This window comes from Bos mutus, chromosome 26 (assembly GCF_027580195.1).
Source record: "Bos mutus isolate GX-2022 chromosome 26, NWIPB_WYAK_1.1, whole genome shotgun sequence".
NCBI classification, from domain to species: Eukaryota; Metazoa; Chordata; class Mammalia; order Artiodactyla; family Bovidae; genus Bos; species Bos mutus.
In genome coordinates, this window is record NC_091642.1 from 15,487,067 (window position 1) to 15,504,878 (window position 17,812).

The 17,812-nt window shown below is 44.9% G+C and overlaps 1 protein-coding gene across 1 annotated transcript in view; it reads left to right on the plus strand.

Moving 5' to 3' along the window:
* Positions 1-17,812, plus strand: part of GFRA1 (GDNF family receptor alpha 1) — a 183,967-nt gene that overhangs the window by 103,363 nt on the left and 62,792 nt on the right. Inside the window, exon 3 of the mRNA XM_070363605.1 lies at positions 9,181-9,517. Coding sequence (XP_070219706.1) covers positions 9,181-9,517 — 337 coding nt within the window. The remainder of the gene's footprint in view (positions 1-9,180; positions 9,518-17,812) is intronic.

A 17,812-nucleotide genomic window follows, 5' to 3' on the forward strand; every position in this document is an offset into this window, starting at 1 on the left:
AGCTCTTGTAGGATCGATTACAAGGGTCACAGCCTGTACGATCAGATTTGCCATCTGATCCACGTGGACAGCAGAAGACCAGACTGTCCATGTGAGCTTCCAGAAAAGCCTGCTCTACCCCTGTGAAGAGCTTGGAGCTTTTTGAGTATTTTTTATTTGCTGGGATAACACGTTAGAGGGAGCCTATTAGGAGAAGAACAGTAGTTATGTCAACATGGTAATTAATCAAGCCAGAAAGTAAGAGGAAACTGGTTGTGAATTCAATTCTGCAGCCTTAAAAAGAAAGGCAGAAAGATACCCGGAAATTGGCAAGCATTTGTAAACAACGGTCTTTCACTGTGTCTTGTGAACTTTCTGCTTAATAAAAACGCATCTTCATGCGAGCCATGCAAATTTTAATATAGTTACTGTTCTATTCCACCTCATAACCTATAGAAATGATTTCTAGATCCTTGCATCTGTGTTTCATCCTGAATCATTTTGACTGGTTTGCTGGTCTGAGCATTTGCCAATAATGGTGGCGTTTTCTAACTGTAAATAATGAAGGGCTGCCAGACACAGCGATAGCCTCTTTGATTTGGGACAGTGTGAGGATTGTACTTGAGATAAAGGCAGATCCTTGCGCCAGAGGAATTTAGAATGTGAAAACGTCTCCCAGTGCGTAATTCATCCTTGACACCTCCACATCTCCCTGTATTGCAGGGACTCTTTACATTTGCTCCGTCTGAAGGTCGGGGTGGAAATCGTTGGTTCGTATACTCTTCGGAGCAGCAAACAGCTGAGAGGTCAAGAGCTGGCTTGGTTTTGGTTTTCGTTTTTTATCTTCCATCCCTGATCAAGTTGTATCCTAAATACTCGATATTATAATCAGAAAAGGCAATTTACATTATAAGCATCAAATAAAAAACCCTGAGGCTTGAAGGGACCTTAGATATATCATCTTACAAGTGGGGAAACTGAGGCCCACCCAGGAAAAGCACTCAGGTAACTGGACCATGTTTCAACCCCCTGACTCTGAATTCATTGCTCCTTTAGCAACATCTTTTTATTCTATGGTCTGGGAGCTGGCCCTCCAGTTGCTGTGAAGGTTATACCTCCCAAGAAAACAGGAAACAAGTCACATCAGATGTGATCACAGCCAGAAAAGCTTAGAATGATGACAGAGAAAGCCATATGTAACCCGCAAAGTAACAGCGGGGTGATGTGTAACTTTGAAAGGAAAAGCTGGGTAATGGGCTTCTCCATCACACAGTGCCCGGCGGGTGCTGGAGGGAGTTCTTTAGCCCGCCAAACCCACATGCACACGCCCTCCCCCAGAAGAAAGAATTTCTAGTAAACAGCCTTCATTCTGAGAATGCTTCCCATTCAGACAGCATCCCAGACATTCTACCGAGTTAAAGAATGAGTAACAGCAGATGGAGGGGGAGATTAGAGTTGGAGGAGGAGGGGGGTAGCAACAGTTTAATGCTGAGCTCTAAAATGAGCTGTGGAGAGGATGGTGCTCAGAGTTATGGTAAAGCTGTTCCAAAGCCCTCCCACACAGGCGAGAAGGTGCGCGTGCCCAGCCCGTAAACCAGGCGCGCGCCTGCGCCTCCGCCCTCCCGTGTGTGAGTGGATGGGGTGTTGGGTGTGACTCAGTGCCCTAAATCCATGTCTTCTGGCCACTTCTCCCTCTGCCCTCAAATCTGTGAGGTCGCAGTGTTGTGCACTGGGAAATGCATTTAATACATATGGGGCATCAATCTTCCCACCAAGTAAAAGCTCACTTCTGACTGCTATGTCCTTCACCTCTGCTTATTGTGAACTTCACTGCAGCAGGGTATCTGAGAGAGAGCTGGCAGTGAATTTGTGAGGACTCTTAAGAGGGAGGTGAAAGTTTTCGGTGCTAAGGGTTGTTGTTTTCCATATTCTGTGCATGTGAGACTTTTCTTTAAAAAAAAGAATAAGGTATATACATGAATCAACTTTTTTCAGTGTTTTGTTTGCACATTTTCAAACATACAGTCGCCTTCTAGAAGCTACCATGACATTTGAATGTAGTTGCTCTGTAAGTATCCATCCACCCATCCTTCTGTGCATCTAGCAGTTCATCAAAGTTTTAAAAATTCAGATATCAATATGCTTCCCCTAAATGCTTCAGGATATTTACCATTAGCCAGTTTTTAATATTTATTTTTCTTTGAGGTAAAATTTCTGTATGTACAGACGTTGTGTCCCATTCTGAGTTTTGACCAAAATTTCTACTGAGATAGAGAATATTACTGTCACTCCAGAAAGTTCCTCTTGCCTTTTTCCAATCAGCCCCCACCTCCATCCCCTAGAAGCAACCACTCTTCAGATTATTTTTCAATCATAAATTAATTTTGCCTTTTCCAGAACTAGCAAGTATATGTTGAGTTGGATAAAAAGATGTTAAGGAAAAAAAAATCCAAACGAACTTTTTGGCCAACCCAAAATTATTCAGTGTGTACTTTTTTCGTAAAGCTTCCTCCCTCCCCCTTAGAACAGTGTTTTTGAGATTTATCCATGCCACTGTGTGTATTAATAGTTCATCTGTTCTTATTTCTGAGGGTTATTCCATTATGTGGATAGACCACGGATTGCTAGGCATTTTCTTACTGATGGATACATAAGCTGTTTCTAGTCTTTGGTTGTTATCAATAAAGTGCTGTCATACTCTTGTCCTAATATTTTTATGGACATATATCCTCATTTTTGGGGGTGAATACCTAGAAGTGGAAATGCTGGGCTATAGGGTAGGTATATGTGTAATTTTATAAAAATCTGCCCCCAGCTTTCCCAAGTGGATGGACGATTTTACTTTCCTTTTGGAATGTATGAGATTTCAGGAGCTCCACATCTTTGTAAACATTTGAAGTTGTCAGATTTAAATTTAACCACCAATATAGTGGTTGTAATTTGCATTTCCCTGATAACTAATGATGTTTGACACTTTTTATGTGCTTACTGACCATTCATACAACTTCTTTTATGAAGAAAAACCCGTTTTTCAATTGGGTTGTTTTTTATGTTGGGCTTCTCATGTAGCTCAGTGGTAAAGAATCCCCCTGCCAATCACCCCTGCAGAAGACACGGACTGGATCCCTGTGTTGCAAAGATTCCTGGAGAAGGAAACGTCAGCCCACTCCAGTATTCTTTCCTAGGAAATCCCATGGACAGAGGAGTCTGGCAGGCTACAGTCCGTGGGGTTACAAAGAGTTGGACATGACTTAGCGACTGAGCAAGAATGCAAATATGTTTTAGATATTTGTCCTTTGTCAGATACATGTTTTGCAAATATTTTCTTCTAGTCTGTGATTTGTCTTATTTGTTTTCTTCATTTCTTAAGAAATTAAGTGTCTTTTGATGAGTTTTTAACTTAGTGAAATCTAACTTATCAGTTTATTTAATGTTGTTGTTTTTTGTACTCTTTTCTAAGAAATATTTGCCTGTAATTTTCTTCTTGTTTTGCATTAGATTCTACTATTTGGGCAATGCTGGCTTCATGTATCAATTTGGGAAGGGTTATGAGAATGTTTTGTGTGAATAAGAATTAGAAGCAAAAAGTGACTCATTTACCTGTAAGCTGGAAATCAGTTAGTGGCCTCTTGCCTATCGTAATGTGCCAGGTTTCACACTCTGGAATCTGGCTGAAATGATGATAAGGAGATGGTGCTCTAGCAGTGTTATTTATCAGTGAAAACAGAATCAGCTCAAAGTGAGGCTGAAGCATGCCAGGTGCTGAATGGAGTGAACTATGAGCCATTGGTTTGGACATAAAATGATTCATCCTATTCCCACTTCATGCAAAACTTTTCTTTGGATTTCACATATAAATGTGATCAGACGATATTTGTCTCTGTCTGACGTATTGTACTCAGCATAGTGCTCTCCAGGTTCACCTGTGTTGTTGCAAATAGCAGTATTTCCTTCCTTTTATGGCTGGATAGGGTTCCATTGAAAATCTACACCACATTTTTGTTATCTGTTTGTTCCTTGATGAACACTTGACTATTGTAAATGATGCTTTAATGAACATGGGAGTGCAGATATTTCTTTGACAAAGTGATTTTGTTTCCTTTGGATATATACCCAGGAGTGGAATTGCTGGATCATATGATAGCTCGCAGTCGTGTGAAAATGTTAGCTCTATTTTTAATTTTTTGAGCAATCTTTTTACTGTTTTCTCTGTTTTCTGTAGTGACTGTACCAATTTACAGTCCCACCAACTGTACACAAGGCTTCTCTTTTCTCCACCATCTCACCAGCACTTATTATCTCTTGTCTTTCTGACAAGTTCTCTTGATGACAGTTATTCTAACAGGCCTGAGGTGATATCTCATTGTGGTTTGATTTTCATTTCCCTACCAATCAGCATCTTTTCATGGACCTGTTGGCCTTTCATATATCTTCTTTGGAAAAATGTCTCTTCAGGTCCTTTGCCCATTTTTAAACTTGAGTTATTATTATTATTGTTGTTACTTTGGTGATTGAATCGTATAAGTTCTTTATATATTTTGGAAATTGACTCCATATCAGAACATGATTTGCAAGTATTTTCTCCCATTCCATAAGTCACCTTTTCATTCTGTTGATGGTTTTCTTTGCTGTGCAAAAGCTTTCTAGTTTGGTGTAATTCATCTTGTTTATTTTTTGTTGTTATGGGTTATGTCATACCCAAAAAATCACTGCCAAAACCCATGTCAAAGAGCTTTTTTCCAGGCCAATTTTTAAAAACTGTATTATATGGATAACTGCCAGAGAGAAGTAAATTTTCTGGACCTTGGGTGTTAAGTTTAATTATTTTCATTATAATTTTATTTGAAGTTTATAAACATAAAACCATCAGCTCTTATTCTTTGCTTTTATACAAACTGTAAAGACAACACACACAAATTAAGTGTTAACAAAACATTAAAAACTATGAAATGTGAGTTGATAACATACATGTAATATGAGAAATAATACTGTCTGCTGAAACTTACAGTTTGTATGTAATTCTCTGTTTCAGCATGTACTGTTTTGAGTTTGACAGTTTGAGTTTGACAGGCCTGCACTTAATTTTTCTGTCATTTTTCTCCATTTGAACTTACATGAACTGTTTGTTCCTATGTCCCTGGCTACATCATGTAAGTATTAGGTCAACCTCTGCGCCTGTATTCCTTTCATTTTAGCCAGAGATCATAAAGTATATCCATCTGATGCGAAGAGCTAGCTCATTGGAAAAGACCCTGATGCCGGGAAAGATTGAGGGCAGGGGGAGAAGGGGGCGACAGAGGATGAAATGGTTAGATGGCATCGCTGATTCAATGGATGTTAGTTTGAGCAAACTCTGGGAGATAGTGAAGGACAGGGAAGCCTGGCATGCTGCAGTCCATGGGGTCACAGAGCGGGACACGACTTATCAACTAGCCTTAAGGGCCTTATCCGGATGATCCAGAGTTTGGTCATATTCCTTTATTTTAGATCATCATTCCAAAATGCATAACTTAGAAAGCTCCAAATCTTCCTTTGGTAGTCCAGTGGTTAAGAACCTGCCTGCCAATGCAGGGGACCTGGGGGGTTAGATCCCTGGTCTAGGAAGATTCCAGATGCCGTGGGGCAGCTAGGCCCATGTGCCACAGCTACTGAGCTCACACACTCTGGAGCGCACGTTACGTACCTAGAGCATATCCCCACTGGCCGCAACCAGAGAAAACCCAGGCGCAGCAATGAAGACCCAGACAGCTTTAAATGAAAATAAATAAAAGAAATCTACAGTTGTAGTCCTTCAGGATTATCCATCACTGCTGCCAGCGGGCCCAACAGCACCACCTCTCAAAAGAGGAAAAAACCAGAAGTGTCACCAGGGCCTGGTGGAGGCCCTGGGGATCTGTTGGGGCATGTGGTGAATATTTCACTCCTTGGGTCCTGAAATGCCTGAGTGTGAAAACAGAGGCGCAGGAGCGAAGCCACTTTGGGAAGATCATGATGGAGAAAGTGCTTCAGGTGTGCTTGTTAAACCAGCAGGATGTGCGTGCAGCTGCTGGCGTCCTGCACTGCTCACCTAAGAAGGGCGGAAGGTCTTGTTTATAGCCTTGCACATTAAATTGTTCAATTCGCATGTCATAGAGAGAAACATGAACCCGGGGCATCGTAAGATACTGCTGGTAGTGCCCAAGTATATTTTTGTGATTTCAGATATTTACACATAGTTCTTTCTTAAAGTGAGGCACACCATCAGTAGACCAAGGAGAATTTTTGATTCCCTGAAATGTTGGACTTATTGTGTCTGTTCTTGTATAAAATTTTGCTTTATAACAGTAGAATATTTAACATGAGATCCCGGTGGCTCACATGGTAAAAAGAATCTGCCTGCAATGCAGAACACCTAGGTTTGGTCTCTGGATTGGGAAGATCCCCTAGAGAAGGAAATGGCAACACATTCCAGTATTCTTGCCTGGAAAATCCCAGGCCCAGAGGAGCCTGGTGGGCTACAGTCCATGGGGTCACAGAGTCAGACTTGGCTGAGTGACTAACACTATATTCTTAACATATTTCTTTTTTACATTTTATTGATTTACAGTGTTGATTTACGATGTTCTGTCAGTTTCCATACACATATATACATTCTCTCCCATTTTTCTCCACCATGGTTTGTCACAGGATACTGAATATCGTTCCCTGTGCTATACAGTAAGGACCTCATTGTTTATCCGTTCTATATATAATAGTTTGCCTTTGCTAATCCCAAACTCCTGTATCTTCTCTCCCCTAACCCCACTCCCCCTTGGCAACCACAAGCCTGTTGTCTTTATCTGTGAGTCTGTTATTGTTTCATAGATATGTTGATTTGTATTGTATTTTAGATTCCACATATAAGTGATATCATATGGCATTTGTCTTTCTCTTTCTGACTTAGTTCACTTAGTATGATAATTTTTAGGTACCAGTGGTCAGAAGACCTAAATAGACCTTTCTCCAAAGAAGATATACAGATGGCCAATAGATGGATGAAAAGATGCTCAACATCACATTAAGAGAAATGCAAATCATAACTACAGTGAGGTATCACCTCACATCAGACAGAATGGCCATCATTAAAAAGTCTCCAATATGCAAATGCTGGAGAGGATGTAGAGGAAAGGGAACCCTCTTCCACTGTTGATGGAAATGTAAATTGGTGCAGTCACTGTGGAAAACAGTTTGGAGGTTCCTCAAAAAACCTAAAAATAGAGCTGCCTTATGATTCAGCAGTCCCATTCCTGGGCGTATACTCAGATGAAACTATCATTTGAAAAGATATATGCACTCCTATGTTTACTGCAGCACTATTTACATTAGCCAAGACATGGAAACAACCAAAGTGTACATGGACAGATCAATGGGTAAAGAAGACGTGGTTTATATACACGGTGGAATATTACTCAGCCATCAAAAAGAGTGAAATCATGCCACTTAGATTTTAAGTGCACAATATGGTATTGTTAACTGTAACTGTGATGCTGTACAGCAGATCTCTAGAACTTACTCATCTTGCATCAGTGAAACTGTATACTTCTTGAATAACAACTCCTCATTTCCTCCCTTGCTGGAACAAGGGAGGAAATGGGGAGTAGGACCACTTATACTATTGAGTAGCAGCAACTATCATTTGTACTGTTGAACAGCAGAAACTACCATTCAACTCTCTGCTTCTATGAGTCTGAGAGTTTTAGATGCCTTGCACATGTAGAGTCATAGAGGATACTGTCCTCCTGTGACTGGTTTATCTCACTTAGTATCATGTCCTTAAGGCTCATTCATGTTTTTGGACATGGCATGTTTCCTTCTTTCTTTAAGGTGGAAAAACATCCCAGGTGCCCTTTATATGGACACTAAACGCACTGTCCTGTCTTTCGGTCCCATCCAGTCCGGCCGAACTCTCTTTCCTCTCGTGCTAATTCTCAAATGCCTTCATGGTCCCCATCAATGGGGGACATAAAGAGAATGAAAGGGGGTTTCAGGACCCAAGAAGGGACTGAGGCCTGAGCGGAAACTTCCTGGGCTTTGAATCCCACAGTTGTAGGGTGCCTGCCTGTTGCCTCCTAGCTGTTTCCGGAGGGTCATTGCTGCACCTAATTGTTAATTTTCCATGGGCCATATTATATATAACTTGGCTCTCGGAGGTTTTTCCATCACTTTCCCCTCTCTTTAGTAAGACCTATATTGTGAAAAATAGGCTTCGTTTCCCTTGTCCATTCATTTTTAACTTTGCCCATTGGACTTGGCCCTGCCAGCCCACCCAGCCACCCCAGTGGGCCCCACCTCCTCTGTGTTCTGTCTCCAGCCTCACAGAAGGCCTCCTGGCCGTGGATGGCCCTGGTTTCTCTGAAAGCCTGAGCACAGAGGGCTTGGGCAGAAGGCAACCTATGTTTTGTGAGATTTCTAAGGCCTATGGTTTGTAAGCCCCCTGAAATTCTATCCAGGATACTAACTGAATTTTTCTAATCTGCAACCTCAGTACTCATAGATCCCACATTTTCTGTGTGGTAAGTTAAATGGTAATTGAGGTTTGCAAATTTTTACATAATTTATGCTGGTTTCCTTCCAGTGGCCTGTGAGCTCAAACTTAAATACAGCTTCGATGTAGTGGCTTCTTCCTGTTTAGAGAGCTGGCATAATATTTTGTCTTCTGGGCTCAAATAACCATGCAATTACTCTGTAATCATATAGTAATTAGCATGTGCTATGTGCATTTATTACATAATTATATTCCTGGAGGATCGCATGGCAATTATACTTACATTCAGCATATCATTTTATATACTATATAATAAACAAGTATATAATTTGCTGCTTTTTTCTTTTATCCTAATTTCAGTTTACCAGCCAGGAGCTGGAAACTTGTTCTCCTGTTGCCTTGTTTAGACCCAGGCAGGCAGGTGTCTGAGCTCCTTTGGCCTCACTCAGTACCTCCTAATTATACCTCTGAGACAATGCTAGGAGCTTGTGTGCAGCCTCGGGCTCCTAGCCTCTGTGCCCCTGATGCTTCCTCATTGTCACAAACTCATTAAGTTATTAGCTTCAAAACACAGAGCTGAGGAGAGCTGCCAGGCCTGCCAGGTGGTGAGAGGCCAGGTCTCCGTGCAAGCAGAGGACCTGTGCAAGCTGCCCCGGCACCCAGCCCTGTGGTCACCTGCCTCTCTCTCCTTTCCGCAGTGGAGCACATCTCGAAAGGGAACAACTGCCTGGACGCTGCCAAGGCCTGCAACCTGGACGACACCTGCAAGAAGTACCGGTCGGCCTACATCACCCCGTGCACCACCAGCATGTCCAATGACGTCTGCAACCGGCGCAAGTGCCACAAGGCCCTCCGGCAGTTCTTCGACAAGGTCCCGGCCAAGCACAGCTATGGGATGCTCTTCTGTTCCTGCCGGGACATCGCCTGCACCGAGCGGAGGCGGCAGACCATTGTGCCCGTGTGCTCCTACGAGGAGAGGGAGAAACCCAACTGCTTGAACTTGCAGGACTCCTGCAAGACCAATTACATCTGCAGGTAAGTGAGCTGGCAGCTGCGTGATGAATGAGGTGGCGGAGAGAACCTTTTCGCGGCTTCAGTGGCCCGGTTTCTGTTTTCTCAATTTATGCATGGGGTGGGAGAGGGGAGTGGTTGGGATGGATGGGGCCAAAACTGACCTCTGCCTCCAGTACAAGGTCCTTCAGAAACTGGTCAGGCATCAGGCTCTTGCACTCAGGAAGGTTTCCATCTTTAATGTGAGAATGAGGGAATGAGGGAAATAGGACTGTACTCAGTAAGTTTGGAGAGTCACCTGAGGTCAGGTGAGCTTGAAGGCATGTGCCCTCACTACTAGAACTGAGATCTGCCAGGGGTCCAAAAGGGTTAAGTAAGGGGGATGAGGGCTGATAGAAATATAGGGGCTCTTTGCATCAAGATCACAAAGCTGGAAGACAGCAGCAAGAGGGTGGAGCTGTGTCCAGCCCTGAAGAGAACTTCCAGAATGCCTAGGTCTGTTCTGGGCCATTTAATCATCAACCTGTCTGAGAATAGATACTTTCCATGCTTCTGGATCTTAGCCCCGATCAGAGACCTGGCAGAGTCTGGGCTGTGTTGCCGAAAACAGGCACTTGCTTTTCCTTTTTGGCCATGTATTAATTTATTTTAATGTTTCGGGGACTCCATGAATATATTCTATATATATATATTTTTTTTTTTCAGAGCAAAAAAGCTGTAGAGAATTAAGTAGAAAGAAAGGAAAGGTTTCTTTTCTTTCTGTTCTCACTTGCTCCCAGCCGTCACTGTCAACAATTTGATGTGTGTCCTTCCAGAACCTCGGGTTGAATTCATTGCTGATGGAAGCCGGTAGATTTTGATTAGCAGAGGCTCGAGTCTTCGCAGCCTGAGGCAATGCCGGTGCTGCATTCAGAGCACAGGGTGGATGTCAGGTTAAAGATGCAGACGGGGGCATCGTCGGTCAGCGCCTGTACTCTGCCCCTGGGACAGAGTCAGGAGTCTTCAAATACGGTCGCTGACAAAATCCCACGCACTTGATGAATTTCACGGGCGGACAAGTAGGTGAAGGTGTGACTCTATGCTTGTTTTCTTGTAAGTTTCCCCTTTCTCAGGAGCAGAAGGCAGAGAAGAATCTGTCTGATTAGTTGGGAGGATTCTGGTGAGGGAAAGTTCTGGTCGGTTTTTCTTCTGATAGACTGGAGTCCCATTCTTTCCTTAGACTAGCTCTAATAGTGACCAAAGGAAAATAGAAGTGCTCGTTAATCGTAGAACCCCCCTCGTGCTGAAGACTTTCTGGAAGTAGTGTCTCCATTTTTTTTCCAAGACGGAAATTATATGAGGAAGAACTCAAATGACTGAGCTCGTTGTGGGAGAAGTCAGGTGTTCAGGCAGTGAGGCCCTTCCTCACCTGTCACCCCTGTTTCAGTGAGACCCTCCTAGCTGAGCGCTTCGAGCAGGGATGGCTGTATTCTAAGGGTCCTGAGGAAGAGGCAGGGCCTCCTTGCAGCCATAACCTGGGGAAACCAGTCATCCCGGGACTCTGAGAACTCTCTAATGCTAAGTCACTTCAGTCCTGTCTGACTCTTTGTGATCCCCATGGACTGTAGCCCGCCAGGCCCCTCTGTCCATGGGATTCTCCAGGCAAGAATACTGGAGTGGGTTGCCAGGCCCTCCTTCAGGGGATCTTCCCCACCCAGGGATCAAACACACGTCTCTTATGTCCCCTGCATTGGCAGGCAAGTTCTTTACCACTGAGTGCAATGAGGGGCCAGACCAAGGGAGAAACTGCGGAGCTTCCTCTCAGATTAGAATGCCAGGGAGCTGAAAATCTAAAAATTATCACCTGAAGACCCTGCACCTGAATCCCATGTTCCTGGTCCCCTTCAGTCTTTGGTTTGAGCAGAAGGAATCCTTTTGCTAAGAGCAGGACTTTCCAGGGTTTTCCTTGGCTGGAAGCCAGCTACAGCCATCCCTGTCTCTGCAGGAAACATTACCTTTTCACTGATGGTTCAAGCCAGGAGGCCTGGAGATGGGAGGCTGCTATAAGCGGGGAATGGAGCAGTGAGTCAGCCCTCTGTCCACTGGGCCACGGCTGGGAGGAGGGAGAGAGCATGGTGATGGAGCCTTCCCTCCTCTTCTAGCGAGGTGTGTCTTGCACGAGAGGTCCAGAGGGGGTTCCTGATACCCCTCTGCAGCCTGAAAGCCTATTCTGAGGGTTCGTTTGCATCACTTGGCCTGCCCTATGAAAAGAGAGACTCTTTGGAGGGTTGGTGAGAACTAGTCAAATCAGATTGCTTCCCTGCTAAGCTGCAGTGAGAAACAGCAAGAAGTTTGGGAACTTGCGAGTGTTCCGAGGAGGAGGAAGGAAGAATCTGTAGGTAAGGGGATGGTTTGGGTGCTGTTTAGGGACCAGGTTGGCTCCAGGGACTATGTGTGTTGCGGCAGCCCTGGTGGCATGGAGTGACTTCAGCTGATGGAGTGACAAGGAACAGGGGACAGCTGGACAGCCCTCACCTAAGGACTGACTGTGCCTGGTCACTCCGAAGGTCGGGCTGTGGTGACAGCAGCCACCACTGGACTGGAAGTGACAACCAGAAGCCGCTTTTGTGTGTCTGCCGTGTTTCTGGCTCTGGGCTGTTTGGGAGTCTAGATCCTAGACTGTCGGGGGCCCTACCAGGGGAAATTGGCCTCAGTGTGATTGATGGGTTTTATACCCTGTCTTGAGTCCTCTCTAGGAAGGTGATTCAGTGACTTCCCCTGGTGTTACCTGTCGTTATTTAGGCTGGAATTTCTTTCCCTAGCTGAGCCTGGACTTATTACTCATGATTACCCCCTCCCTGTCGCATGTGGTAAATGTAATTTAAGCTGCTAGGTAGGCTGGCAGTGTTTTCTTTCATCAGGTTTTATTAATCTTGTCTTTAATTTTATGCCTTTTATTGCATCCCTGCTCGATCCATCTCGGTGAAGCCATTGTAGTTACTACTACCCACAGCAGCAACTGGAGCTTTGGCGGAGGGGGATTCCTGTTAAAGTAGCTACAATGTTAAAGTAGCTCTGACCTAGATCCACTGGAGGAAGGGAGGTACCCCCAGTGGGATGGCGAAAGGCCCAATGTGAGGATCCCTAAAGGGAAGGGATGACAAGAGGGGAAATCACTTCCTAAAAAGCATATTCTTTGAAAGCTTGCCTTTCAAATGCTCCATTGCCATCTCAACATCAGCCATTATCAAAGAGCTGCTGAAGCTCATTAAAACTTCCCTGCACTTAATGTTTTCCAACTCGAAGCACACAGGTTTCCTTCCCCAGGGATCAGCAGCGCCTCTGCACAAAACCTGTCTCTCCGGCCTTATGCCTTCAAACAGAGCAGATGCAACTTCAGCGTTGCCTTTTGACTTTATTTGCCTTTACTGCCTTCCCCTTTTAGAGAAGCCGACAGGTTTTTTTCCTCTTGGAGCGGCAAGGGAGAGGCGAGAGCTTGAGTGTTTAGTCCTCCTAAGCTTGTCTGCAGAAAAGCAAACTGGGAGGCAGTAGCAGGAAGGGGGTGATGAAATGTAACAGCCTCCAGGTCTTACCCTGAAGCGCAGTATCTCCCTTGCCAGTTTTCTCTGGTTGTCTTCCTTAGTGCCTGGAAGAATGTCAGGACTGGGTTTGATCCTAAAGGGAGCCGATTCCTTTATCCTTGATGCACCTGGTTATATGTACAAAATTTAAACTGGCAACTCTTCTCCTTCCCCCCAAACTCTGACATACTAAGTAAGCTCAGCACTTGGACCCTGGCTCAGTTCAGTTCAGTCGCTCAGTCGTGTCCGACTCTGCGACCCCACGGACTACAGCACGCCAGGCCTCCCTGTCCATCACTAACTCCCGGAATTTACTCAAATTCATGTCCATTGAGTCGGTGATGCCATCCAACCATCTCATCCTCTGGCGTCCCCTTCTCCTCATGCCTTCAGTCTTTCCCAGCATCAGGGTCTTTTCAAATGAGTCAATGCTTCACATCAGGTGGCCAGAGTATTGGAGCTTCAGCTTCAGCATCAATCCTTCCAGTGAATATTCAGGACTGATTTCCTTTAAGATGGACTGGTTGGATATCCTTGCAGTCCAAGGGACTCTCAAGAGTCTTCTCCAACACCACAGTTCAAAAGCATCAATTCTTTGGCACTCAGCTTTCTTTAGAGTCCAACTCTCACATCCATACATGACTACTGGAAAAACCATAGCTTTGGCTAGATGGACCTTTGTTAATAAAGTAATGTCTCTGCTTTTTAATATGCTGTCTAGGTTGGTCATAACTTTTCTTCCAAGGAGCAAGCGTCTTTTAATTTCATGGCTGCAGCCACCATCTGCAGTGATTTGAGAGCCCCCCAAAATAAAGTCTGTCACTGTTTCCAGTGTTTCCCCGTCTACTTGCCATGAAGTGATGGGACCAGATGCCATGATCTTAGTTTTCTGAATGTTGAGTTTTAAGCCAACTTTTCCACTCTTCTCTTTCACTTTCATCAAGAGGCTCTTTAGTTCTTCTTCGCTTTCTCCCATAAGGATGGTGTCATCTGCATGTCTGAGGTTATTGGGTGCTACAAACAAATATGTTCATAGCTCTTTAATTTTTCTAATTAATCACTCAGGCACCTTCGCTGTTCTTCATTATCAAAAGGACTAGCATCTTCCTCTTGAGCAAGCCCCCTCCTGTTTTCATCTACGAATTATAGACTTATGTGCCAGAACTTGTTCTGCTTCCAAAGAGGGAAGCCGGAGGCAAAGAGGGAGCCAGAGGCTACTGACCAGCGCTCCTGACTTGTGACTCTTGCAGCCGCCTCATGGTGTCGCTGTTGCGAGCAGCCTGGACTATGCTTGGTGGTTTGGTGGCTGTGCCCTTCTTGGTTATTCTGCACCTGCAGCTCAGGTGCCACATCCTTGGGTGCAGACTAACAACTCTTAGTTCCTACTCAGTCTGCACCCACTATTTCCCAAAATGTGACATTTTGCCCTGGGGGCTGGGTCCTAGGGGATTCCCATCAGATCCAGCCCTGCAGCTTGAACACAGCATCTCAGACTCTCCCTTGACTGGCAGTGCATCCTAGGTGGAATTGAGTGTTGTAGTTAACATTTTCCTTCTTTTCTTGAAGTTTTATTGTGTTCAGTTCAGTTCAGTCACTCAGTCCTGTCCACCTCTTTACGACCCCATGGACTGCAGCACGCCAGGCCTCCCTGTCCATCACCAACTCCCAGAGTTTACCCAAACCCGTGTCCATTGAGTCGGTGATGCCATCCAGCCATGTCATCCTCTGTCATCCCCTTCTCCTCCTGCCCTCAATCTTTCCCAGGATCAGGGTCTTTTCAAATGAGTCAGCTCTTCGCATCAGGTGGCCAAAGTATTGGAGTTTCAGCTTCAGCATCAGTCCTTCCAATGAACACCCAGGACTGATCTCCTTTAGGATGGACTGGTTGAATCTCCCTGCAGTCCAAGGGACTCTCAAGAGTCTTCTCCAACACCACAGTTCAAAAGCATCAATTCTTTAGCACTCAGCTTTCTTTATAGTCCAACTCTCACATCCATACGTGACCACAGGAAAAACCATAGCCTTGACTAGACGGACCTTGGTCGCCAAAGTAATGTCTCTGCTTTTGAATATGCTGTCTAGGTTGGTCATAACTTTCCTTCCAAGGAGTAAGCGTCTTTTAATTTCATGGCTGCAATCACCATCTGCAGTGGTTTTGGAGCCCAGAAAAATAAAGTCAGCCACTGTTTCTACTGTTTCCCTATCTATTTGCCATTAAGTGATGGGACCAGATGCCATGATCTTAGTTTTCTGAATGTTGAGCTTTAAGCCAACTTTTTCACTCTCCTGTTTTACTTTCATCAAGAGGCTCTTTAGTTCTTCTTCATTTTCTACCATAAGAACACTTAATATGAAATCTACTCTCTTAGCAGGTTGTTAAGTGTGCAATATGGAATTGTCTACAGGCAAAATATTGTACAGTAGAACTCTAGAACTTACTCATCTTGCATAATTGAACTTTTGTTCCCACTGATCAGAAACTATCTGCTTCTGCTTCCCCTAGTTCCTGGCAGCAGACAGTTCTGTTCTCTGCTTCTGTGAGTTTGATGATTTTAGGTACCTCATGTAAAGTGAAATGATGCAGTATTTGTCCTTCTGTGACTGTTTTATTTCACTTAACATAATGCCCTTCAGGTTCATCCATATTGTTTCATATTGCTTTTTTAAGGCTTAAACAGTGCTTGGTCAAGGGTATTGCATACCTTTTCAACAGATTCTGATAATATTGAATTTTAAAAGGAAAGGGATCGGGACCCTCTGTCTCCAAGGCTTTCTCGTCCACACCTACTCCAGGATTGACTTGCTTCTCTGCCAATGCAGGGGCTTTCTAGGGGGCGCTAGTGGTAAAGAAAGCATCGACCAATGCAGGAGACATAAAAGACGTAGGTTCAATCCCTGTGTTGGGGAAGTCCCCAGGAGGAGCGCATGGCAGTCCACTCCAGTATTCTTGCCTGGAGAGTCCCATGGACAGAGGAGCCTGGTGGGGTCACAAAGAGTCATTGGGTCACAAACAGTTGGACATGACTGAAGCGACTTAACATATACACACACTGCCAGTGCAGGAGACTGGTTTTCGATCCCTGGGTTGGAAAGATCTCCTGGAGAAGGAAATGGCAACCCACCCCAGTATTCTTGCCTAGGAAATCCCATGGACAGAGGAGCCTGCAGGCTATACAGTCCATGGAGTTGCAAAAGTGTCAGGCACAACTTAGCAACTAAACAAAACTGACTCAGTACCCAGGCTCTGCCTCCCCATAGTTGCTAAGAGTGGTAGCTTTGACCAAGTGACCAAGCATATACGGATTTACCTTTTCCCGGAACTAAGGATCCTATAATTGTATCCTGGAGGCCTGGTTGTGTTGTGTTTTGTTTAGCTTTTTTAGCAGAACCATGAAGGTCTGCTTTGGTACAGCTCCAGAGGAACAGCATATGTAACTTTCAAAATTCTGCCCTAGCCAACACCACATTTTCCACACTGAGGCTGACCCTGTTATACGTAGAGGAAATATGTTGTTGTTAATGTGTTAACTGGACAACTGGGGAAGCATGTTACAAGACCATGCAGCGAATTTCTTCTCCAGTGACTTACTTGGTCTGACAGTGTTAATATATCTTTAAAAGAGGAGAATGTATTTCCTTTGCTTGGAATCAAAGCTCTTTTGCATAGTAAACTGCGACTTTTAAAGAGCAAGGACATCCTCCGCTCTTTGGGCTACCTTCCTGAGTTGAAAACTAGATTCGACATCACGCGATCTCCGGGCTTGTGTTGACATGTGGCAAGCGCACGAGAAAATGGCTCAGAGGATAATTAATGCCTAAAACTAGAAGGGGAGATTAATTTGGCACTTAATTTTATTTTACGCTGATTCATTCACAAATGGAAATCAGCAATTAGACAATGCAAACTTTTGAACCATGGAAAGAAAGGTTCAGGAATATGACAAAACACAAGTAAAACATTTTCCAGTTCATTTGAGCAGTTTTCATTTCAAATGATTACATGGGTGTCTTTAGCGATGCAGGGTGGGATGGCTCATCCTGCCACCCAGTCCGGGCTGGAGCCCCCCGGGACTCCCATGGGGTCGGGGAAAGCTTCTGTATGTGTAGAGATTCAGCAAGCAGAGAGTAGGGCTGTCTCCCCCCAGCATCTGCTGAATGGTGGGGAGGAGCGCACTTCCTGGTGGATCTTCCAGATCTCCACCCCCGAGCCAGCGCATCCACTTGGCACCAGCTAAGCAGGGTCTGAGCCTGCCATGTCCCTGTCTCACAGGGGTAACCTGAGCTGTGAATCAAGCGGAAACCCACTACAACTTTCTCCGTCTTGTCGCCTCCTATCTCTCTCCTTATCTCTCCTTTGGCAGAGGCGGGTGTGAAGCCATTTGTCTGTTCCTGCTGGAGCCTGTTGTTGAAAAATGCCTGTCCAGATATACTCAGCTTTCTGGCTCTCCCCAGCCAGGCCCTCCCTGCGCCTGCGCAGCGCAGGGGCTCTGCTTCCTTCCCCCCACCCAAGATAAGAGGTGCTTATCTTGTCATCTCACCATCAAAGAGTGGGCTTCCCCCACTGAAACCTGTTGGGAAAATCCCAGTCACAGACTTTAGCCTTGTTTGGCTCGTGTGCCCATCCCTGGACCAGCCAGAGGGCCCATGTCCTCTGGCCCAGTGGAAGCCACCGTTGGCAGTGTCTACAGCAAGAGGGAGGGGAGAGTACCAGCCTCAGGGAAATGAAATGGGGTTCACAGTGCACGCTTCCACCCACCTG